The sequence below is a fragment of the Diadema antillarum genome, unplaced genomic scaffold, assembly GCF_040938485.1.
Source record: "Diadema antillarum isolate AM-2024a unplaced genomic scaffold, OU_Dant_1.0 seq00001922_RagTag, whole genome shotgun sequence".
Taxonomy (NCBI): Eukaryota; Metazoa; Echinodermata; class Echinoidea; order Diadematoida; family Diadematidae; genus Diadema; species Diadema antillarum.
Genome location: NW_027272585.1, coordinates 94,704 through 120,707, shown reverse-complemented (window position 1 = coordinate 120,707; position 26,004 = coordinate 94,704). Strand labels below are relative to the sequence as shown.

The window sequence follows — 26,004 nt, the reverse complement described above, 5'->3', positions numbered from 1 at the left end:
TCATACGACATAGATACGAGACTGCTCCACCTCCTCGTCCGTCATCAGTCGCTTGGTGAGGAAAAACTCGTTCAGGTTGTGCCACCAGCCCTTGTTGTACGGGTTATGGAAGTTGCCGCTGGCATCCTTGAGGTAGTCGTACCGCTTGAAGTTGATTCGCTCGTTGGTGTTGGTGTTTGCCAGCGCCATGTACCACTGGAAGCAGGAAGAGGAAAGGTGGAAACGGGCAGGAACGTTAGTGGAGTGAGTTCCACATCAGCACATTTTGGGTGAAAATTATTATCATAATCATGAATTCCTCACAATGTCAATGGATGTGCCCCCATTCCTCTTACACTTCTTTGTAAGAAGTTCAGGTGAGAGCTCTCACATGACTCACCCCTTGAAACAACTTAATTGTGGAGAAAAGCTTAGCGTCGGCAGAAGAAAGAGGAAGCATGTGTGCGTGCATGATCTTAAAGATGGGAATAGGACTCCCGAGTGATGGCAGGGGCAACCGGGGATCGAAGATCTTTTTTAATTACCAGGTTTGATTCTGACTGGCATCAAAATGGCAAATGTTAAATGGATCAAGTACAGCGAGATGAAGCAGATTCCGTTTTAAACATGATACAGTGCCTAATAGGGAGTCAATGTAATCTGGGTTTATGCTTACAATGACATGGCTATGCATCAAATATGTACAAGATTTTTTGAAACAACATTCATACTTGACTTCTGCCACATATACAAGCTGCTTCATCTTGGCTCATCTTCACAATGAATTTTACCAAGCTCTTCAAGTGTTCTTTAAAGGGATGGTATTGTATTGGTGGAGATGAGGATTGGGCATTTAACTCTTTGTGAGATACCTAGAAATCACTTATGAAATAGTAGAGTGCATACCATAAAAGAGGAATTCAAAGTGTACTTGATGAAAATCGGTTTTGGAAAGGCCGAGACATCTAAAAACAATGTAAAACAAAGCGATCATAACAAAAAGTGGGTCCCACCTTTTATTAGGATCGCTCTGTTTTGGATGTCTCAGCCATTTCAGAACCAATTCTCATCACATAAACTGTGAATTCCTCTTGAAATTACATGCTCTTTCACATTTATCTCAGACAGTCCTCTAACAGTGGTATCTACTTACCGCTATTGAACAGAGTCCAGTAGCTATGATACCAAAGAAGATGGCCTCTGCTATCCCGATGATGTACAGCCAATTCCAGCCTTCCATTTTGAGGAGGATGCAGGCAAAGAATATCGTGATGAACATCATGATTGACACCGACGTTGTGAAACCCAGGAAGTACGCTCTGCAGACAAGAATGTGTGATTCGGTTATTTCTAGTATTATTTCTCCATATGTCAGAACTGTTATGTCTCTCAGCATATACCAAAGAAGGTAATTGACTGATGGTGTAGAAGAAACCTTAAGGGAGAAATGCAGCACTGCAATATGACTGAATGTAAAGTATTGACCTTTAAACTCTTGCACTACATGACAAAGACAAATAATTTAAACACATTGGGTGATTTCAAGTTCGGTGCTAGTGCTAGTGCTAGTGCTAGCCCCCGAATAACAGCGTTAAATCGAGCTCCAACACCGACGGTCAGATTAACGAGGCGATACCGATCAAAATTATCGATCACCAGCACTAGGTGTTGGAATCACAGCACCGCGAGCTCCGCGGGAATTGCGCGACGAAAAAAGTGATTGCGCGTGATTACAGTCAAATATTAAAAGATGTAGCCAAAATTGCTTAGTTTCAAGGACATAGTGGGGAAGAAATATTAAAATGCCACAAATTTCATCCACTCCCCAAAATACAACTATCTTAATTTTGCTCCCAGGCTCAGATTTATGAAGCCATGTCGAGAGTGTTCGTATACGTTACGTGGGCGACCACGCATTAGCATAGACTTTGCACGTAAAACGTGCATCTATTATGGACGTGAATTTGAGTCTCGCACGGCAACGCTAACACCAGCACCGAACTTGAAATGACGAAAATGTTAATCCCTAGGGGCTAGTGTTAGTCAATGGCGAAAAAGCACGTAAATCGCTAACACAATCGGCGGAGCTCGGTTCAGCAGACGACATTCAACACCAAGCCCAGCACCAGCAACCGGAAATACGTCATAATTTTGAGGTCAACTCCCAATACCGACGTGATTTCAAGTTCGGTTTTATTGCCGGTGCTAGTGCTGAGATAGCACTAGCACTAGCACTAGCACCGAACTTGAAATCACCCATTTATTTGCTACAATGTTATCTTCTCAGAAAAACAAAAATACAACACATAGTGTAACAAACATATCTACATCCATGTTTAAAAGCAGGTCTCAGTGAGAGTTACCCCCCCCCCCAAAAAAAAAAAAAGGTATTTGTCCTTTGTTTTATCTTTCTTCAACATATGCTAGTCTACCTGATCAAATGTACAATTGCTAGTCCAACAGCTCAAATCTATTTTCTGAAATAATGCAAATGGCAAAGAGTAAGAAAATGCATCAAATTTCTTTAAAGTCCCTTCATGACTGTCTAACTTACAACACTTGAACTGATTTTCCTTTCAACAAAAACTGTATACTACATTGTTATTGTTAGTTTAGACTCATCTCAGGAAATATGACGGTTTTCCACTAAATCTGTGCAGTAGCTGCAAATCAAGTCTCAATCTTAGGCGTTATCATAATAAGTTGCAACCGACTTTGTTCAAAATATGCATATATAGGCAATAAGCCACAATTGATGCAAATATTAACATAAATTGCAGTTCCTTATACTAAGGGCCACAATTACACTTTTTGTACAAGAGAAAGAATGCGCACAACTCACCTATTCTTGAGACCAACACAGTTGTAGATGTAAGGACAATGGTGGTCGAAATGGAGGACACATCTATTACACGTTCTGCAGTGCTTGGTTCGGAAGGGCTTGACTATTCGACACGTGTGGCAGAGCCTACTGAGAGGATTACGACCCTGTTTCCACTCGTCAAATTGGGCCACCTTAATGGAGATAGACATGGATTGATCATAAATCTTTGCTACTGTATACAACATATATTTAGTGAGTCTAAATTTTTGCGAATCTCAGCTTCCCAACAATTTCACGACTGGTTAAATTCGCGATAGTGAAGTACTGTAGTCACTGAACAGAGAAATGTATACGTGTACGTCACATTCATATCAGGATCAGAGTCAATATTTTTGCGGGTCTTTAAATTTGCGAACAGTATCTGACTCGCAAAATTCGCAAAAATAAAAACCTCTCGAAATATTCAGCATTTACAGTATTTGTATTAAACAGTATGCTGGCATCATTGCTGGATACATAACTTGTACCTCTGCTCTGAGAGCCACAAATGCTTTAATTAACTGCGAACAGGTTTGAAGTTTTTGACATTACTTCTGCCACGCTTATTCTGGTAACATGTTGAGGTACTTGATTGCTAAGAGCCAGAGAAGCATAAACATGTACACGTTGTATGTTGGGAGGCTTTGGAGCACTTGACAGTATCTTGCAGACATTATCCAGGTAGCAAAGTGTAGTATATGTCACTGCTTGAAATTAATAAAGGCATTAATCTTATTAACTGATGTATGCTTCTTTTGAGGAAAATAGTGGCAAAGCTGTAAAAACTCTGAATATCAAAAAGCAAAATACATTTATATGTGAAAAAAAATTCTTTTCAAAGGCACAAAAAAAATCAACATTTATTCAAAAATGAGAAAATTGTACATACCAAGAATCAAAAATAGACTTCAGAAAAACAAAACATTTTAACCTAAAAAAAATACTTCAGATACAAAAAGCATATAAATATTTGAAAGAACATATTGCTCAGCAGCTCTGTAGAGGTCAAAGTTTTTCACAGAATCCTGATATTTTCTTTAATAGATCGATGTTGATTTCCCCACCTGCCGTATGGCCTGATCATATTCCGGTGAATTTCTGGCGATAAATCCTGGGTCTTTCTTGTAAGCCCTGTAGAACATCACCCACATCAGGCCATTATTGACGATGAAGACAGTGTGCAGGGCAGGGTAGAGGGCAAACGTGGCTGGAAAGCACTAGAAATCAAATATTTCAAAAGACAAAACAAACGTAAAGAAAAATAGAATTTTATAATGACTGACTGCATCACTGGAAACACAGTTTGGATGTTCCGCTATCATTTCCCTGACAATTGATTTCATTTACGAAGGTGGTGAAAGCCAATTCTCAGGAAAGCTTACAGTCAATGTGTAGCGCAAGAAGGTCAATAAACGTCAACAGAGTATCAGTCATCACTGCTTTCCGGGAATGAATTGCCATTTTCATCAATTACATTAACTGAAATATGATTTCACTTTCATATGACTCTTTACTCCATGTTCATGACAAAAAGTTGAAGCATACACAACAGTGGAAGTTCCATTAAAGTCATGCAAAAACAAAACAAAACAAGAAAGTTACAGGACATTCTGAGGCTTTCACAAACCAGGGACATATTTCATAGTCACATGAGCAAATTAGACAATGTAATGACTCTACCACCTAACAACTCTCCTTGTTTACAGATATCACTGCTCTAGGAAGTTACAATTACAATTACATTACTTATATATTTTGTCTGATTTTAATCAAAGTTTTGCCACTCTGCTTGTTTCACTTTACTTTATTTATTAAAGAAAGGTGAACTTCAAGTGGATTAAAAAAAAAAACTAGAAATGTCGCTATGGCGACTGATGCCTCCGCCATAATGCATGATTCTCCCAATAGGGGTATAGTACAACGTCTTCACAATGTGTGATCCATGACAGTTTCACATAACTGGCAAAAAAATAAAAATATGACAGGTTTGTCAGAAATGACTTGAATGTTCACTTTCCTTGAACTGGGTTTGCTATAATTGTCAAAGAGTGCAGGTACACATATTTGGGGAATCGAGAATTTTTACTTGAATTCTGACAGACCCTTTTATAAGTTTATGCATTGAGTAATTTCCAAGGTATGAAGAAAGAGTGTAATTACAGTACAAAATAGATTTTTTTTTTTTTTTTTTTTTTTTTTTTTTTTTGGGGGGGGGGGGGCATTGAAACCTGGCCTTTGACCCTTAACCTTTGACCTTTGACATTCTGGCTGGAAATTTCCTGGAGAATCTCCATTAGGTAATGCATGTATATATTAAGTTTGAAAACTAATAATGCAAGCATTTCATATACTAGTGTATGAGGGAAATAGTAAAATATTGAGGAGTTGACCCTGACCTTTGACCCCATGACTATTGACCTATGACCCCTAAATTCCCTAGATAATCTCTGCCAGTCAGTACATGCATATGTACCAAGTTCCATGAAGATACATTGAACCATTTGTGAGAAATGATATTACAACATTTTCACCTAACCTTTGACCTTTTGACCTTTGACCTTATGACATGAAACTCTCTGGAGAATCTTTATGCAGTAGTACATGTCTACACCAAGTTTCAAGAAAACACCTTAGAGCATTGCATAGATATTGGGGAAATAGCAACATTTTTAGCATTTGACCTTGACCTTTGACCTCTGACTTCTTGCCAATGTCACGAAAATCTCCTCAACTAATTGTCCCATCATACATCATCCTTGGACCAAGTTTGGTGAAAGCTGCTTCATCCAGTTTTGAGTTATCACGTAAACAGATAAATTTCAGGATTGACCTTGATCTTTGACCTTTGACCTCAGTCTGATTTCACTAAAAAACTAATCAAGTAATTGTCCCATCATACATCATCCTCCGACAAAGTTTGGTGAAATTTGCTCGATTTAGTCTTGAGTTATCGCGTAAACGGATACATTTTCATGACTTGACCTTGACCTTTGACCTTTGACCTTTGGTGGATTTCACCCAAAATCTAATCAACTAATTGCCCCATCATACTTTATACTTGGACCAAGTTTGGTAGAATTCAAGTCAATATTACTCAAGTTATCGCGTAAACGAAAGCGGACGGACGTACGGACGTACGGACGTACAGACGTACGTACGGACGTACGTACGGACGTACGTACGGACGTACGTACGGACGGACGGACAACCCGAAAACATAATGCCTCCGGCACCACTTCGTGGCGGAGGCATAAAAAAAGAATTGTGTGCTGTGCTTGCATATATTACATGTACATGTATGTAAAATGGGTACTGTGTATAAATATACGCAGTATGTGGTCTACTATATCTGATCTCCTTCAGCAAGATATGCTCTAGTGTCAGCTAAACTGCTTCGCCTGAGTCTACATCGTAATATGGAGAGTAGTGCATTATTCATATGTACTCACGTATAAACTGCTACAATAGTCACTAAATACATAAATTCTGTGACCACACAGACACTTATCATTTGAACAGCACGCTGTAAGATGCTTGACTAGCCTCCCTCCAAGTCACTTACCCTAAATACATACATGGGATAGCCCCAGCATAACACACTGATCACAAAGAAGAGGAAGGGAGCTTTACTATTTCCCGGTGGACCAAAGACAACAGATCTGTTTCAGAGAGGGTAGAAAATGAACAAACAAACACACAAAAGCATTGACATATGTGTCACAAAAGTATCATAGTACCACAATCTTTCATTAACAAGGAGAAGTGTGAGTAAATCTTACTTTCAGGTAATGAGACAAGAAATATATGACTCAGTGGAATATGAAATATATGTTCATCAAGCATACATGTTAAAAAACCAATTCTAAAATGTTCTATCCATACAGGCTTTTGAGTAAATTCTATTTCTTTGATGATGACTATAATGTCTTGTGGGCACATAACTAATATGGGAAAGCTTAGAGAGAATGTTTGTTCTTTAAACAGGATAATAGTTTGGTTTGAAAAATTCTACAAGTCTTATAATGACAGGAAATGGCATCTACAGAACACATTTTGCAGAACTTGAAAAAATCTGGCAGTGGGTAACACAACCCCATCTCTAAAGGTTAGGGATTTTAATTTTCTTTTCTTAAATCTCATCCAGCAAGCTACCTCACTGTCTTCATCACTCACAGCTAATAAAAAGAAAAAAGGCTTCCCCAACTCACTTGAGATCTATCCTAGGGATGACGCTGCGCAGGTTCCGCGTCTCCTTGTCGAGGTAGCTCACGATCTCGCTATGGTTACGACCTTTGGCCAGCATAAGAGGGGTCTTGTGGTTGTGATCCTCCAGGTCAATCTCCACCCCGTCTTGCTCGCAGAGCATCCGCACCGTGTTCAGATCACCGTTTATACAGGCCAAATGCAGCGGTGTCTGTCTCAACAAAAAAATAAAACAAAACACATATATACCGTATACACTGAAATTTTTGGAGTCATTTTCTTTTTGCAAGTTTCGTGAATAGGAACTTGATTGTGAAAAAAAAACAATGCATGAAAACAAGGCAAAAATGAAAACAAAATTTTGCTCCACACGCACTGTCCCAGTCCAACGCACTGTCCCAGTCCAGCACACTAGCACTGCAATATCAAATGACTACTAGTACTAGAGCCCCGATACCATGCTATCAGGTCCCATGCTCAAATGCTTGGATTATTTTTTTTTTCTGAGAGATGCGATCTCATACCAAGCAATGTTTCAACAACAGTTTATTTAAAAAGTCACACTTTCTTCTGAACGTTTCTGTGTTTTTTGTTTTTTTAAATCATCATGATAATGTGAAGACTACAAAGCATGAAATGAACAAATGCCATTCAAGAAAATATCAGTGCGTACTGCAGTGCGTTTATTAATCCTTTGCAAGTCCATAGTCTTACTGTGACCATGAATCAACATCACACAAGACATTCATTATCAATTAACATCACACATGACATTCATTATCAATTGACATCACATGTAAGATATGCCTTAAGTATCATATAGTACATTCATGGTACTGACAGAGAAATCATTCTCAGTTCCAAATGCGCACACACTGAAGTCCATACAATTGTCTAACTATATCTCCACTTGTCGGATTAGGTTAAGCTCTTACCTGACCATAGTTGTCTTTTTGTCTTGGATTGAATCCAGAGTATATTAATAATCTTGTCAGCTCGCAAAACCCTGGAAAGAGAAAGCAACAGTACTTTGAACCCTGCAATATGACAGAACACTTGTCCATAGTTCTTTATTTACCAAGTGATAGTAAATTCTTGTACTTGATATACAGTGTATACGGTCCACTCAGAGAGTAATATGAGAGCACAGAGACTCATAAAGTGTGAAGTGCTACAGTACACAAGAAATACATGTTTTATCATCATCACTTACTAGAATAGACAATCCATGAATGAGAAGTTGTCTAACCTACAACCTTCCTCCCATTTCTTTCAGAGAGTATAATACAGATGTAAATAACAGTTTTTTCAAAATCCTCAATGATGTTGTCATTCAAGAGAAATTCATCTTACACATTTGCATGATTTTGGTCTTCTGTATTTTACAGCCATTCAGACATACATTGTAAATTACACGCAGTACACATTACAGTGTGCAGCGTGTTGCTACATGTATGATGAGGAATGCAATGTCAAGGAGATTCACTCTTCCCACTTGATTTTAGCACATATTATTTTCATTTCTATTTCATACTGGACTGTTACTGTATTTGGAGAAATTGCTGAAATCATACTGACCCAAACCACATCTAGTCTCATGTTAAGTTGCCATTCTCTAATTCACATGGCCATAGGAAGATACGTTGTACAACAGGTCGATGCCCTATTCTGTGAAATGCATGTACACATAGGTACCACTTTATTTCAGGAAAATACACATGGTACAGGCACCGACCTAATTGGACAATTACCAGCAGAGATGGGGAAAGGTACATTGTATGCTTATGGTGCATACCAGCAGCTTTCGTTTGAATGCCATGAAAGATGGTTACTGATGGTACATGCATAAGTGGGCCCTTGTACAATATCTCCGACAATTAATTAAGAAGTAGAATTACATTTTGAAGGATAAATCCTCCCTGCAAATTTCAAGTCTGCAAGCTTTTAAAAAACTTGGGAAACATGAATCACGTACAATAAATGACAAGACCACGAGAGCATACATGTATCATCACTGGGGTGACAAGACCCCGTATCTCAAATTTTGGTGAAAATAGTGAGTCAGATAATCAGTTAAGTGATGTCCTGTCCAAATCCTAGCTGTCTTACCCCCCAAAATGAAGCCATCGCGGCCACCCAAAGGAAATGCTATCCCAAATGATATACAAAACTGTAGGGCTTTAGCTGCCAGGTTTGTTTTTTTGTTTGTTTGTTTTTTGTTTGTTTTTTCTCTCCTGAATGCTTCACATTTTGTAGATGAGGTCTTGTCACCCCAGCGACGATATATCATTCATGAATATTGAAAGCACTCTCAATAATTGGGGCAAAAAGTCATCATGAGTGAAGAGCTTTTGACCTTGTGAGACTGAGCCCAAGAAAATGTATAAAAAAAAAAAAAAATTAGTCACTTTTTTTCCCATTTTGTTTTCAAATGAAGTATGTTAATCCAACAAAATCTCAAGTGAAAAGTCACTACTGTCAGCACAGGTGGTAACTGCAGATACCAGATTAGACCATTCCTTCTACCATCCTTCCTCCTCCTCCTCCTCTTCATCATCATCACTATCATTATCATCACCACCATTATCATCACCATAATCATCATCATCACCATCATCATCACCACCATCATCATTATCAGCATCAATCATCATCACCACCATCATCATCATCATTATCATCACCAACATCATCATCATCCCACCTTTGAATGCTGCCCAGTGGAGTGCATTGTCCCCTTCCCTGTCGGTCAGCTGCAGCCTGGCCCCTTTGCCCATGAGGTAACCGGCCAGTTGGGTCTGGCCATACTGACACGATATGATGAGTGGGGAACATCCCTGCAGAAAATTCAATAAGATGTTGTCAGAGCAACAGAAAATTAGGAAAGGACTGATATTGGATATTTAGAAATGGACATTATAAATCTTTGACAAAGGTCCAATAACCATTACTACTCCCTAATGACATGATTGCTAACAACAGGTATGAACAACATAACATGGGGACGGGTGTTGGACATTTTCTAAAAAGATTACCAGGATGTGAACTGTACGCAAATATTCATGAACCTTCCTCTTTGATATGAAATTAAGAAAACCTTTGGCATCAAATCATCATGGTCTTGTGATGACCTAGCTACAGGTTAGTGGGAATGAGGTTGCAGCTGCTATTGGATCATCAACAAAAACAAGATTTTAATGACATTTCACATACAGGTCAATGGGAGTCTTGTGAGGTTATGACATCATCCCCTCTACCATTTTTTTCTCTTTTTTATGCCTCCGCCACGAAGTGGTGCCGGAGGCATTATGTTTTCGGGTTGTCCGTCCGTCCGTACGTCCGTACGTCTGTACGTTCGTACGTCCGTACGTCCGTACGTCCGTACGTCCGCTTTCGTTTACGCGCTAACTTGAGTAATATTCACTGGAATTTTACCAAACTTGGTCCAAGTGTGAAGTATGATGGGGCAATTATTTGATTAGATTTTGGGTGAAATCGGCTAAAAGGTCAAAGGTCAAAGGTCAAGGTCAAATCATGAAATTGTATCCGTTTACGCGATAACTCAAGACTGGATAGAGCAAATTTCACCAAACTTTGTTGGAGGATGATGTATGATGGGACAATTACGTGATTAGTTTTTCAGTGAAATCGGACAGAGGTCAAAGGTCAAAGATCAAGGTCAAATCCTAAAATTTATCTGTTTATGTGATGACTCAAAACTGGATGAAGCAGCTTTCACCAAACTTGGTCCAAGGATGATGTATGATGGGACAATTAGTTAAGTAGATTTTAGTGACATTGGCAAGAGGTCAAAGGTCAAAAGGTCAAGGTCAAATGCTACAAATGTTGCAATTTCCCCCATATCTATGCAATGCCCAAAGGTATTTTCTTGATACTTGGTGCGAACATGAACTACTGCGTGAAGATTCTCCAGATAGAGTTTCATGTTATAAGGTCAAAGGTCAAAAGGTCAAAGGTTCGGTGAGAATGTTGCAATATCACTTTTCTCGTAAATGGTTCAATGTATCTTCATGGAACTTGGTACATACGCATGTACTGACTGGCAGGGATTATCTAGGGAATATAGGGGTCAGCGGTCAATAGTCAGGGGGTCAAAGGTCGAGGTCATCTCAAAATTTTACTATTTCCTTCATATACTAGTATATGCAATGCTTGCATTATTAGTTTCAAAACTTAATACATGCATTACCTAATGGAGATTCTCTGGGAAATTTTCAGCCAGAAGGTCAAAGGTCAAAGGTCAGGTTTCAATGCCCCCCCCCCCCAAAAAAAAAAAAAAAAAATCCATTTTGTACCATCATTACACTCTTTCTTTATACCTTGGAAATTACTCAATGCATAAACTTATAAAAAGATCTGTCAAAATTCAAGTAAAAATTCTCAATTCCCCAAATATGTGTACCTGCACTCTTAGAAAATTAAAGCAAACCCAGTTCAAGACATTTCTGACAAACCTGTCATTTCAATATTTTGCCAGTTATGTGAAACTGTCATGGATCACACATTGTGAAGACATTGTACTATACGCCTATTGGGAGAATCATGCATTATGGCGGAGGCATCAGTCGCCATAGCGACATTTCTAGTTTTAAATATGAAAACAGGTGCCACTTAAAAATTTCATACTTTCCTATTTTCATTACAAATGATTGCTACTTTGTATTCTTTTTTCATCATTTGGATATATATGGAAAATATATGAAATGAAATAAAATAATATGAACAAATATGTCTGATATTTATATTAAAAACTTCTTTCATTTTGTTTGTCTGACTTTCTTATTTACAGAAGTCAACTTTAAACACAGTAAAATCAGAGAAGACAGAACTTAAAACTAGAAATGTCGCTATGGCGACTGATGCCTCCGCCATAATGCATGATTCTCCCAATAGGTGTATGGTACAATGTCTTCACAATGTGTTATGACAGTTTCACAAAACTGACAAAATATTGAAATGACAGGTTTGTCAGAAATATCTTGAATGTTCACTTTCCTTGAACTAGGTTTGCTATAATTGTCTAAGAGTGCAGGTACCTGTATTTGGGGAATTGAGAATTTTTACTTGACTTCTGACCGACCCTTTTATAAGTTTATGCATTGAGTAATTTTCAAGGTATGAAGAAAGAGTGAAATTACAGTATAAAATATATATATTTTTTGCATTTAAACCTGGCCTTTGACCCTTAACCTTTCACCTTTCATCTTCTGGCTGGAAATTTCCCAGAGAATCTCCATTGGGGAATACATGTATATATCAAGTTTTAGTTTTAGAAATGATAATGCAAGCACTGCATATAATAGTATATGAGGGAAATAGTAAAATTTTGAAGAGTTGACCTTGACCTTTGACCCCTGACTATTGACCCATGACCCCTACATTCCCTAGAAAATCCCTGCCAGTCAGTACATACGTTTGTACCAAGTTCCATGAAGATACATTGAACCATTTGCGAGAAAAGTGAAATTGTGACATATTCACCTAACCTTTGACTTTTGACCTTTGACCTTATGACATGAAACTCTCTCTGGAGAATCTTTAAATGCAGTAGTACATGTCTACACTAAGTTTCAAGAAAATAACTTCGGGCATTGCATGGATATGGGGGAAATAGCAACATTTTTAGCATTTGACCTTGACCTTTTGACCTTTGACCTCTTGCCAATGTCACTAAAATCTACTCAACTAATTGTCCCATCATACATCATCCTTGGACCAAGTTTGGTGAAAGCTGCTTCATCCAGTTTTGAGTTATCACGTAAACAGATAAATTTTAGGATTTGACCTTGAACTTTGACCTTTGACCTCTGTCCAATTTCATTCAAAAACTAATCAAGTAATTGTCCCATCATACATCATCCTCACACAAAGTTTGGTGAAATTTGCTGAATCCGGTCTTGAGTTATCGCGTAAACAGATAAAATTTAATGATTTCACCTTGACCTTTGACCTTCGGCCGATTTCACCCAAAATAGTATCAAGTAATTGCCCTATCATACTTTATACTTGGACCAAGTTTGGTAAAATTCCAGTCAATATCACTCAAGTTATCGCGTAAACAAATGCGGACGGACGTACGTACATACGTACGTACGGACGTACGGACGGACAACCCGAAAACATAATGCCTCCGGCACCACTTCGTGGCGGAGGCATAATAAACTAGAAATGTCGCTACGGCGACTGATGCCTCCGCCATAATGCATGATTCTCCCAATAGGTGTATATAGTACAATGTCAGCACAATGTGTGATGACAGTTTCACATAACTGGCAAAATATCGAAATAACAGGTTTGTCAGAAATATCTTGAATGTTCACTTTCCACGAACTGGGTTTGCTATAATTGTCTATTAAAGAGTGCAGGTACACATATTTGGGGAATTGAAAATTTTTACTTGACTTCTGACCGACCTTATCATAAGTTTATGCATTGAGTATAATTTTCAAGGTATGAAGAAAGAGTGTAATTACAGTACAAAATATATCTCTTTTTTTTCATTTAAACCTGACCTTTGACCCTTGACCTTTGACCTGCTGGATGGAAATTTCCAAGAGAATCTCCATTAAGTAATACATGTACATATATTAAATTTTAAAACTAATAATGCAATCATTGCATATACTAGTATATGAGGGAAATAGTAACATTTTGAGGAGTTGACCTTGACCTTTGACCCCCTAACTATTGACCCATGACCCCTATATTCCCTAGATAATCCCTGCCAGTCAGTCCATGCATATGTACCAAGTTCCATGAAGATACATTGAACCATTTGCGAGAAAAGTGATATTGCAACATTTTCACCTAACCTTTGACCTTTTGACCTTTGACCTTATGACATGAAACTCTCTGGAGAATCTTTACGCAGTAGTACATGTCTACACTAAGTTTCAAGAAAATAACTGCGGGCATTGCATAGATATGGGGGAAACAGCAACATTTTTAGCATTTGACCTTGACCTTTTGACCTTTGACCTCTTGTCAATGTCACTAGAATTTACTCAACTAATTGTCCCATCATACATCATCCTTGGATCAAGTTTGGTGAAAGCTGCTTCATCCAGTTTTGAGTTATCACGTAAACAGATAAATTTTAGGATTTGACCTTGATCTTTGACCTTTGACCTCTGTCCGATTTCACTGAAAAACTAATCAAGTAATTGTCCCATCATACATCATCCTCCAACAAAGTTTGGTGAAATTTGCTCCATACAGCCTTAAGTTATCGCGTAAACGGATACAATTTCATGATTTGACCTTGACCTTTGACCTTTGACCTTTAGCCGATTTCACCCAAAATCTAATCAAATCATTGCCCCATCACACTTCATACTTGGACCAAGTTTGGTAAAATTTCAGTAAATATTACTCGAGTTATCGCATAAACGAAAGCGGACGGATGTACGTACGGACGTACGGACGGACGGACGGACAACCCGAAAACATAATGCCTCCGGCACCATTTCGTGGCGGAGGCATAAAAAAGAACTCCAAAATAGGTGAATTAGCTGAAAGCAAAATGCCACATCTACAACATCTCTGATGGAAGCCAATCTACAGTGTAACTCTTAGCATTGCATTGATGACATGCACAGAGCTGCTACACCACTATCTATCAGATCTATTACTGCATACCAGGCACAATTTACATGAGCAGACATGTATGATCATACAAAGTGTACTCGAGTGTGTGCAGTCAGTGATCCATGATCTCACTCCACTATTGGTTTCTCACACAGGGCTACGCGTACATTATTGGAAGTAACCTGGGTACTTCTTGGTTAGATGAACATTTCAAGATCGAAATTCTTTATGACAGGATTCATGGCAATGATAAACATTTTACCCAACTCAGGCATGAAAAAGAAACAAAACACCTCATACATATACAATAGATTTTTTTTCAAGGTAATATCTGCACAGTTTCCAACTTTCATTATTTCCTCAAGGTATCACAACAGGAAATTCTACAGTCATTCCTATCCATGCACACATTCTGCGCACAATTCAATAATTGCCTTCAAAATGGATATCACGAGGCCAAAATAGCATGCCAGGGAAATTCACCATAAAACAAAATATAAATTGTCAAAATGTTGTATTACTTTCGAATCCTTGTGATCTTCTGCTGAACAATTTTCTTAAAGTCAAAAGAGTTTCAAAATTTTGTTACCTATACTTTGTAAAAAAAAACATAAAACCACACTCTCAGAGACAGACCATCAAGTAAAATGGGAAACTGATTTACTGTGAACGTACAAGATTCTTTGTTATGGAAGTCTCATTTTTCTTTGATCTATAGATCATCGATATAGAATAGAATTCGTAATATTCAATTTAAGTTCGTACATAGAAAAATCGCTACTCAACATTATCTAAGTAAAATAGGTATCAGTGATTCTTCAATTTGTAATTTTTGTGACTCTCATCCACAGACATTAATACATTTATTTCTGACATGTACCCATGTGTCATCTTTCTGGTATGAAGTATTTCTTTGGCTCAAAGCTAAAAATGTCCGCAATGTTATGTTTACAAATGAGGAAATATGTTTTGGAACTTTACATGTTGAAAGAGGACATCTCGTGAATACAATTATCTATCATGCAAAATATTTTATATTTTCTTGTAAAATCAAAAATATCATTCCAACTCTAAGTCCGTTTCTGTTTTCTATGAAGCATTTGGAAAATACAGAACGTATCATAGCTATGAAAAAGAATTGTCTAGATTTTCATGTGAGCAAATGGCAAGCTCTTATACCACAGTTTTCTATGTTATTTTTTTTTCCATAATGTACTATTCATTATTAGGCACATATTTGGTGTATGAAGCAGCATGTGAATTGGGATAATAAAGTTGGAAAAAAAAATAGCATGCTAGTGAGATTATGCCAAAGCTGCAAAAAGTCATTTCACACTGCAGCAGCATACTTTTCCAGACTGCACCACGAGTATGTATGATTATTCAATTCAATTCATTTCCACAAATCTGATAAAAACACAGGTTACCGTTTATCAATGCATACAGGCATATCATATGAAAATGTACCAGACAAAGACTATTCAAAAAGTCTTTAAAATGTGGAGGGATCAACATTGCCTAAGACCAACCTTCAGCCTTTTCATATCACAAAGGGATGTAAACCTTGCAAACAGTGTTGCTGCATTCTGACGGCTGGGGAAAAAAAAAAGTATTTTTAGTGGAAAATAGGTATTTTGACCTTTCCAGCAGTAGACGTGTGCAGTAACAGAATTTGGGTGAGTATTTTCCACAAAAATTAACAGTATTTTTGGACAAACAAACAAAAACACAACAGGTGCATATACTAGAAAAAAAGTAACATTTGTCAAATTGTACATCTGTACACTGAATCCCTCAGAACACAACCTGCACCATAACAACAATTTGAATGAAACAGAGTCTTTCATGTTTCCTTTTCTCATTAAATTTCTAAAAAATTTGACCTCAAAAATAGGTTAGTAAACAATGTAGATGTACATTGTACAACTCTAGCTGTGCAATAACTGTTGAAAAAAGGCATCCTCCTGGTCAAAAGCATCCTCCTGGTCAAAAACATAACACTTTGATAAGGGTGGGATCTGATCCGTCACTATAATATAGTGTATGTCTTTTGACATTTTACTATATAGCCATTCTTTGGCAATATTAGTCATTCCACACTCCTATAGTGTAATGAGTTCAATCAATTTATGTACAATTGTTATACAACTATACAATTATTGCTGACAGGTTGCAGCCTAGCCTTTGACCTTGATTGAATGACCTCAAGTCTTTGCATCATAACCACATATACTGTTGTCTAATCATTTCCTCCCAACATGTCTATTAAAGGACAAGTTCACCTTCATAAACATAAGGATTGAGAGAATGTAGCAATATTAGTAGAACACATCATTGAAAGTTTGAGGAAAATCAGACAATCCGTTCAAAAGTTATGAATTTTTGAAGTTTTTGTGCAGTAACCGCTGGATGAGAAGACTACTCCAGTGTATGAATAACTTAGATGTCACATGCGTACAACAATATAAGGAAAATATAAAGAGAATTTCACAAAATGCCATCTTTTGAAAAAAGTACACATTCCCCTGACTCGTTACCAACAAATGTTATGGGTAATATTATTCCCCCTGCCTTTAGAAAGAGGCAAGTCAAGAGCTCTTTTATTATGCGAAAAAAGTGAAAATATGTTGAATTTTCTTTTACATTTTCTTTATACTGTTGTACGCATATGACTCACAAGCTGTAGTAGTCTCCTCATCCAGCGCTTCCAACACAAAAATTTTAAAAATTCATAACTTTTGCATCGATTGTCCAATTTTCCTCAAACTTTCAATGTGTTCTACTAATATTGTTGCATTCTCTCAATCCTTATGTTTATGAAGGTGAACTTGTCCTTTAATGAAAATTTGATATTTCACTAGTTAATATTCAAAGTCAATTTTTGAACTGTGTTGACAAGAAATCACTTGTTATGATTTATCCATATGGATGGATTGATGGATGGATGGATGGATGGATGGACACATAGAAGGAGAGGTGGTCAACAAGAATCATGCCCTTGGCGTTGATTTATAACTACATGTAAACAAGCAGTGTGTTTGTGGATATTTGAGTTATGGGCTAAGTTTGGCAGCAAATATTTGATACACACACCTGATAAACAAGGCATGCATACACCACTCCTCAGTAATCCGAGAGCAAACTAATGATTAACAGAGGAATCAAGATGTTTGCTTACCTTGTTGTCCACTGTATCGATGTTGACTCCAGCTTGTAGTAGGATGTCCACTACTGCTATGTGACCATTCACACACGCCCAGTGGATTGGTCTGGCTCCGAGTTCGTTCTTGCTTTGTGTGTCTTTATTATAGGAGACCAAAGATGCAGAAAACATATCCTACTGAGGTAATTCTCCTCACACCATAATTCATGCTGCAAGTTTTTAATCATGGTATTCTCATAGTATGTATTACCAATGGATATCGAGCACATACCTACAGCTTTCACAACAGTTACTACTGAGATAAATTGGTGCAAAATCAGAGAAATCCCCTGAAGAAAGCACTTCAATGGATGTATCTACCTGTCGGCCAAAAAGGAACCAAAAACTCCCCTAATGAAGTTACTCTTAACCTCAAAATTGTGCAACATTCTCAATCAATCAATAAAAATATTATTGAAATCAGGCAAGACCTATCCCATAAAATCAAGACTGCATAAACAAGTCATTGACACTTCTCCATTATGAACTCCGTAAATGAAATGTCTAGCCTTCATGCTTTTCTTGTGACTGGGATAAACTTCTCTTGAAGTAACATACAGCATGTAAGAAATGGTTTTTACTTCATACTTCTCAAGGTCCGATCAGAGCTAGAGGTGGAAATATTCTGCTTTAAAATCATGAAAATATGACAAATCTGAGACAAGGTGTTTTGATAACACATGAAAAAGCAACTTTTTTCCTTAATGGAAGTGGAATATGTTACATTTGTTTTTCTCTTTATCTTTTGTTTGTTTGGATTATATATCATATATGCGAGTAATATTTAATGATAAGCACAGAGATCTGTAGAGGTAGTGCTGTGATGTATCACCATGGTTTGCATATTTGCAAAAACGGTTCCATGAATTTTGGGGAAGGGAGCATGCCTTATTCTGGTCAAGGTATGGAAACTACTGTACTGTCAGGTCTTTGTACATTCCGGACTGACACGTCTGATCTCTTCAGAAAGAGTGTACCCATGGCAACACCATATACAGCTTGCCTTCACTTCACCGAGGCTTGATTAATTTTGTCACGTCTAACCGTCATTGCAATGAATTTGAGCTGTGGCATGAGTCAACAGAAGAAAGTAAAATGAATAGCATATTCTACTATGTGTCCACATTTTAAGCAAGACAAATCCATGAATACAAGAAGTATAACTGCACATGGTCTACATGTACAAATAGTTGTTTGTTCTCACCGAGAGGGACTTTGCACTGCACCATGATACGGATGATGTTGGTAAGGCCTCCCAGGCAAGCCCAGTGGACTGGGGTGTGACCTTTGTCATCGTGCTCGGTCAAGATACTCGGCCCTTCGAGTTCCAGCAGCTCTTGTACTCTCATCAAGTGACTGGGCAAAATAATTGATACAACAAAGATGTGTAATATGATACTGTACCTTGTCCGGAAATGGCTTTAGAATGATATACGTGTGTGAAGATCATACAGCATTACTATAACTTTATTTATTTATTTTCTTTTTTTTTTTTTGGGGGGGGGGGGGCTGAAGCCTATGGCATCATCTAAAAGTATGAAAGGTATCTTCACCAATATAAAAACAAAACAAAACAAAACAAAACAAATAACTGTATTGACTTATAAACCCTGGATTTTCCTTCCACATTCTGGGTACATTATGTTGCATATATATCAAGATGTTTTAAAAACTTTCTGCTAAAAGAAGGGCTTTATTAGCCTATTTCAGTACATTTACGTAACATCCCAATTAATATATGGCAAAACCCCTTAAAGACCACTATAAGACAGCAAATATTGACAAATATCTCAATTGATCTCATTTTTTTCAGTGAACTTAAAAAAATCTCTGATGTCTTTGTGATTATTTAGTGACTTTCAGTGAATTTCATGGTCTCCGAGGTCTCTCTCTCTCTCCGAAAAAAAAAAGAAAAAAAGAAATGATTCCAAAATAGTCTTTTGGCAGTCTTTAATGAAAAATAATGGTCTTTCAGTGGTCTTTCAGCAGATTTTCAGTGATCTCGCAATGAGTATTCAAAGGTCTTTAGTCTTTCAATCATCTCTCAACAGTCTCTCAAGAATTGCCACAGTTTTGGGGAAGATCACTGAAAATCTATTAAGAGATCTTTGAGGGATTATTGAAAGACATGTCTTTCAGAGATTTCTTGAAGAGATTTCTTAACCCGTCGAGGACGGTTTGATTTTGCTACAACACGCATTTCCCATAGACGCTTGCCTGAGTATACTCAGGACTCGTCCTCAACGGGTTAAGAGTATGCCAGATAATCTTTCAGTTAATCCCTCAGGAGTTTTATTGGTTTCTCACTGAACGTTCAGCAATCTTCAAGAGGAGCCAAAGAGATCTATTTGCGGGGAATATGACCTTTTGGTCTTTTAACAATGTCTCAAGGGTTTTTAGTGCCAATTTACATAGTAGACACTATCTTTATCTGGTCTTGGATATTGCTGACAGATCTTGCCAATTTTGGTCTCTCAGTGGTCTCTTAAGGGTCTCCATAATGTGAAATGGGAGCCTAACTAATACCATAACGAGCCAAAAGGTAGCTTTACTAATCACTTAATACATATCCCACCCCCACCCCCCAACTTGATCATAGTGTCCTGTAGGGATTACATACATGGAACAATAGTGCATTCCCTGCTTAAGGTCCACTGTGATAGTACAGATTACCAGTGAAGCATGAGCAGATGAATTACCTAGTCAACAATTGGTTCAGGTCATCTTGAGTGAGTGATCAAAGAACTGTACTATAAGAAGTCAGGTAAATCAAGTTGGATATTTTCTGTAAGTACATGTACTATGTACTATTGACTGACTTAAAAGGAGGCAAACTGAACTTCATCTTTTTTTCCCGTGTAACCACTGCATCCACATACATGTACCACTTGACATAATAACATGAAGTATTGATGCTTTTTAACTAAGAAAATTCAGAGAAATTTTCTCTTTAATATATCCAATAATGAAAGGTAATACTGGTGGAGGCTTTACTTGTTTACTTTCTTGGCACACATTGTACTTGTAGCACTCAGCAATGCATTTTTTCTGTTTTTTTGTGTGTGTCTTATTACAAGTTCTGACGCTAATGTGCTTTTATATCCATGTACATGAATTCCGCTGAACCAAATTGTACCAAAATCACAGGGTATGTGCTTAATACATTAGCTTACTGTACTTTCACTTCTAAATATAAATATGAACCAATTTGTTTGTCAGAAAGTGTCAATGTAGACATTGACTTTCAAGTTATCGCTCAAAAAAAAACTTGTTCTTGATAATGATACCATGCACATCACAGGACTTCCACTGTGTATACAGCACATGTACTGTATCATGTACATGGAAATGTGAACATGTGCACATCAAAGTGCATACATTCTGTGAAGTTTTAATAGCCGTCTTTGTATATTGTGTATGTACAGCACACTTGGTAGCGATAACTATAGCCACAGCCACACACCCTGCTCAGCAGGGCGACTGCTGTGCTGGCCGTCAATCATGATATTGGAACAGACTAAACAACTAGGGGCCTTTGGGAATTCATGGAGTAAGCTCCTCTTAAAGAAAACTTGAAGAACTTAGCATTGTCATTAGTGGCACTATAGACATCAGTACACACTTTTCTACTTGCCAAGGCACTGCACTTTCAGACTGTACTGTAGCTTCAACTGGCCAAGCCTTTTATTGTTGTTGTTGTTGTTGCTAATCTCTCCCAAACTTAGCCCTAAGGCAGATTAGATATTAGTCTAGTACGTAGACCACTCAGCATAAAACAATTAACATTTATAATGCTCCAGTCTCACACAAGGGCCACAATGAAAAGAAAAAAAAAAATAATGGTTGGGGGGGGGGGGGGGTTGATCTAATCACATTTTTGTTGACATTAAAATCCAGACCTTTACAGTTAGATCTGGCAATCACACATTTTTAGGGCCCTACATTACTGGTACCTAAATCTCCATATGCCAAGGTGCTATCCCATGAAATCATGCACTGAGCAGCTAGCGAGCTTCTCTTGTTATATGGAACATCGCTTGACAAGTAAGCTCCCTAAAGCCCACCTCACGCTGCCATTTTGACTAGCGATAGCTTGCAGTGAGTTTCAATGAAACATCTAACACTGAGCAATATTGCGTGCCATTACTCTCTTACATTGCAGGATTATCTAGCTTTACATGCCATCATATTTGTATGATTTTAAGCCTGCCTCACACAATGCAATTTCTTGTGATACAATGTTGCATCGCGGAAGATTGCCAGATGGTGCAAAGTGCGAGGAAGTCTGCGACACAACAGCCTCCGACTATTGAACATTTTAGCTAGCAACTAAAATCATGTACATTTGTAAATGGGCAATTCAGCGATTAGTAATGTCACATAAACATGTAAGTGGATCATAACTTTACACATTCGCTTTTATCACCAAATACCATATATCCATTTCAAGTCAAAATCTTGTCACAGCATATTCCTCCTTCCAAGGTTCATGATATAAAAAAGAATGCATACAATCAAACAAATATTGGAATTGCCAAGGTCAGTTAGCAACTTTACAAAAAAAAGGACATGTGTAAAAACTAATGTCCTTTGACAAAATGTTTGCAAAAATGTAAGTTACTGCAGAGTGTCCCATTTATTTTATTTAAAGCATCATGATATATATGTTCCAGCGAATGTTTTTAGCAGTTAAAACTGATATCTTTATTTCTTTTAGCTAGACCTTAAAAAGCATGGTAAGTGGTGTTACATTTGTCCAGAGTAACTCCGCAGGTCATTTCACTCTTTTGTAATTGATGGAACATCACATGACCTCTGCATCAAAATGGGTAAAATCCTTTCCCCTTAAATAGCAAAATTTCTTGGAAAATATCAAAAGAACCCACTGTAATTTGCATTTAAGTGAATTTTATTGTCCCCAGTCCCACATGTACATTTAAAGGACAAGTTCACCTTCATAGACATGCGGGTTTAGTGAATGCAGCAATACTAGTAGAACACATCAGTGGGAGTTTGAGGAAAATCGGACAATCCGTTCAAAAGTTATGAATTTTTGAAGTTTCTGCTCACTCATGGCTGGATGAGAAGACTACTATAGCTTGTGATGTCACATGAGTACAACGATATAAAGAAAGAATAAAGAAAATTCATCATATTTTCACTTTTCTCACATAACAAAAGAACACTTGACTTCTCTCTTTCAGAAGGTAGGGGGAATAATATTACCCTTAACATATGTCAGCAACAAGTCGAAGAAATGTGCACTTTATTCAAAAAGTAAAGTTTTGTGAAATTCTCTTTTTATTTTCTTTATATGGTTGTACGCATATGACATCATACACTGTAGTAGTCTTCTCATCCAGCAGTGACTACGCAGATACATGTACTTTAAAAATTCATAACTTTTGAACGGATTGTCCAATTTTCCCCAATCTTTCACTGATGTGTTCTACTAATATTGCTGCATTCACTTAATCCACATGTATATGAAGGTGGACTTGTCCTTTAAAATGATGATTTTAGATATCGCAAAAATCAACAAAACTGACAAAAAAAAAAAATACCGAATTTCAAAGACTTTTGTACAATGATTCCTGAACATCCATTGCATTAGTTGATGCCTAAATCAAAGATTAACATATGGAGTCACATTTCTTTTACTGATGTCATGTCCACCTAAGTGCGGAATTGCCCAAATAATTTTATGCCTCATTCATCCATCAGCTGCCACAAATCGCGAAACATCAACCGTGCAGCTCAGGCAAGGCGTACGGTGTATAGCATGTGGTGGCTGCATATCAGTATCTGTGTACAATTATATGTAAATGGTAACAGACAGATTGGGATAAGATTTTTGTGGATTTTTCTCTCTTTTTTTGGCCATTATTTCACAGTATAATTTCGCCAAGGACAGTAGACAGTCTACATGCCCTCTGCAATAGGAATATCTAGGATAATTAGTGATCCCCTCCTTGAGAATTCACAGCATCTATTCATTTAAAATCATATGATGAAGGCCAAAAGATTCACCACTGTTGACATGGAAGGGCATTTAGAGCAAACGGTGCAGCGTACCGTTAGTGTTTCATTTAATATGCGCACACGCACACACACACTGCATCCCACAGCCCTCACAACAATACATGCATGTGCACACAGCATAGTACACACTATGCTATCGAATGTGGGGGGTGTCCGAATACTCGAATTCGCATGCACTGCTCGATTAGGGTATTAAAAAGAACATAAATTTAACTCACATACCGATAATATAGGGCATTAAAGCAAAAAATTGCCTAAGATCTGTAATGTACAACGATGTAAATTTATCCATGCACCATGAATTTAATTATGTGCCATCTGTGATATGAAGAAATGCATGTTATTATCATAAAACAGCCACGCAAACAGATGTGCCAAATCTGTGTTTACACTCGTAGTGAGTCGTACAGATCAGCAGTTGAAGGGTCTCACGGGACCTCCAATCCATTTTATGTCCTATCTGAGCTGAGGGAAAGAGTGTTTTGCCTCTCACTAGAGAGGACGGTGATATGATTACACACAATATTGCTCAGTCCAGACTCGGGTTCGAACCCAGGCCCTTAGGATCGTGAGGCAGACGCGCTACCGACTGAGTCAAACTCACCGCCCTATTTCTTTTGTTTTAACAAGAGGGGGCGCGGCATGCGCCTGGATCCACCACTGAAAATGAAATGTCATGATAATAAAAGTATATTTAAATGTTTTTATTCCTATTTTGCATATGTCGGTAAACAGTAATTTTGCATGGTGCATGTTGAATATCAGGCTAGTCGAATTTCATCATACTAGTAACTTGTTAGTAGTACCGCCTGGCTGGACTGAGCGACATATTACTATTATTACTTGACCTCCGCGGTGAAGGCAAAGCAGTTACACTTTATGTCTAACCACAAAGCTAGCTGTGAAAGAGTTCATCGAGGGCCAGTATCTTTCGCTTCTGAGAAAAACTCCCTTGGATGATCGAAGCCCGCCTGTAGCTGTGATCACTGAATGAATTGACAATGCAATGCAAAGCCAAATCAGTTCGGGAAACCCACTCACAAGGGGGGCCCCTCCTTATAAGTAACCCGTCCCCCTTATAAGTAACCCCGTCCCCCTTATAAGTAACCCCCGGGGCACCCCTTATAAGGAGTCTCCACGCTTTTTTGCAATGCAACGCGAAAATGAAAGGACTGCGGCAATTCGCTTGATTATGTCCATAAAGCTTCACAAGTTTCCTAGTTACTCACGAAATTTGAGCAAAATCGGTTTGAGGCATCATATCTAAAATCATGGATTTAAATGCGATGTCAAACGACCCATGCGAATGCTGAAATGCGAGCGATTACTGGCGCGAGTGTCGCCAGGCACGGCGGCGCGGCAATGCTTGAGTGCAGAAGTGGCGACTGAGTACGAAAGGTCTCTGTACTCAGTCGCCACTTCTGCACTCAAGCATTGCCGCGCCGCCGCGCCTGGCGACACTCGCGCCAGTAATCGCTCGCATTTCAGCATTCGCATGGGTCGTTGACATCGCATTTAAATCCATGATTTTAGATATGATGCCTCAAACCGATTTTGCTCAAATTTCGTGAGTAACTAGGAAACTTGTGAAGCTTTATGGACATAATCAAGCGAATTGCCGCAGTCCTTTCATTTTCGCGTTGCATTGCAAAAAAGCGTGGAGACTCCTTATAAGGGGTGCCCCGGGGGTTACTTATAAGGGGGACGGGGTTACTTATAAGGGGGACGGGTTACTTATAAGGAGGGGCCCCCCTTGTGAGTGGGTTTCCCGAACTGAAATGCCAGGCATGCTGCAGTGTACACGTACAACAAATTCACAAGTATATGGGACTGAACAGCACTCCCAACTTCCATATTCGATCGCAGACAGCCGATTTTGTTCATTTTGCAACAATACTCACCCAGCTTTTACAGCCTGAAATATATCCATGGGCTTTGGAAGGGGCTTCGAATCCGAACAGCAACCTTTTCCAGCGGAATGCTGGTGCTGATCGTCATTTTGAGAGGCCGATTGACTGTGACTGTGACTATGTTTTCCTACCATCTTCGGAGATTTCTTTCTCTACATGGAACACTGCCCTCAATGTTCACTAACAATAACATGGAC

The 26,004-nt window shown here is 38.1% G+C and overlaps 1 protein-coding gene across 1 annotated transcript; it reads right to left on the bottom strand.

Moving 5' to 3' along the window:
- LOC139713199 (uncharacterized) lies at positions 1 to 25,929 on the bottom strand. The gene is made up of 11 exons (XM_071624948.1): positions 25,799 to 25,929; positions 19,060 to 19,211; positions 17,832 to 17,953; positions 9,750 to 9,882; positions 7,981 to 8,051; positions 7,051 to 7,256; positions 6,405 to 6,501; positions 3,907 to 4,059; positions 2,822 to 2,994; positions 1,133 to 1,298; positions 1 to 195 (listed from the first exon to the last, which is right to left on the bottom strand). The coding sequence occupies exons 1-11, from the start codon at positions 25,825 to 25,827 to the stop codon at positions 1 to 3; spliced, it is 1,497 nt and encodes a 498-aa protein (XP_071481049.1). The 5' UTR covers positions 25,828 to 25,929.
- Between the last annotated feature and the right edge of the window lie 75 nt (positions 25,930 to 26,004).

Coding starts and splice junctions, on each gene's coding strand:
- LOC139713199 (XM_071624948.1), bottom strand. CDS start 25,827: ATGGATATATTTCAGGCTGTAAAAGCTGG. Junction 8,052..9,749: donor CCACTGGGCAGCATTCAAAG/GTGGGATGATGA, acceptor TTCTCTTTCCAG/GGTTTTGCGAGCTGACAAGA. Junction 4,060..6,404: donor ATCCCATGTATGTATTTAGG/GTAAGTGACTTG, acceptor TTTGATTTCTAG/TGCTTTCCAGCCACGTTTGC.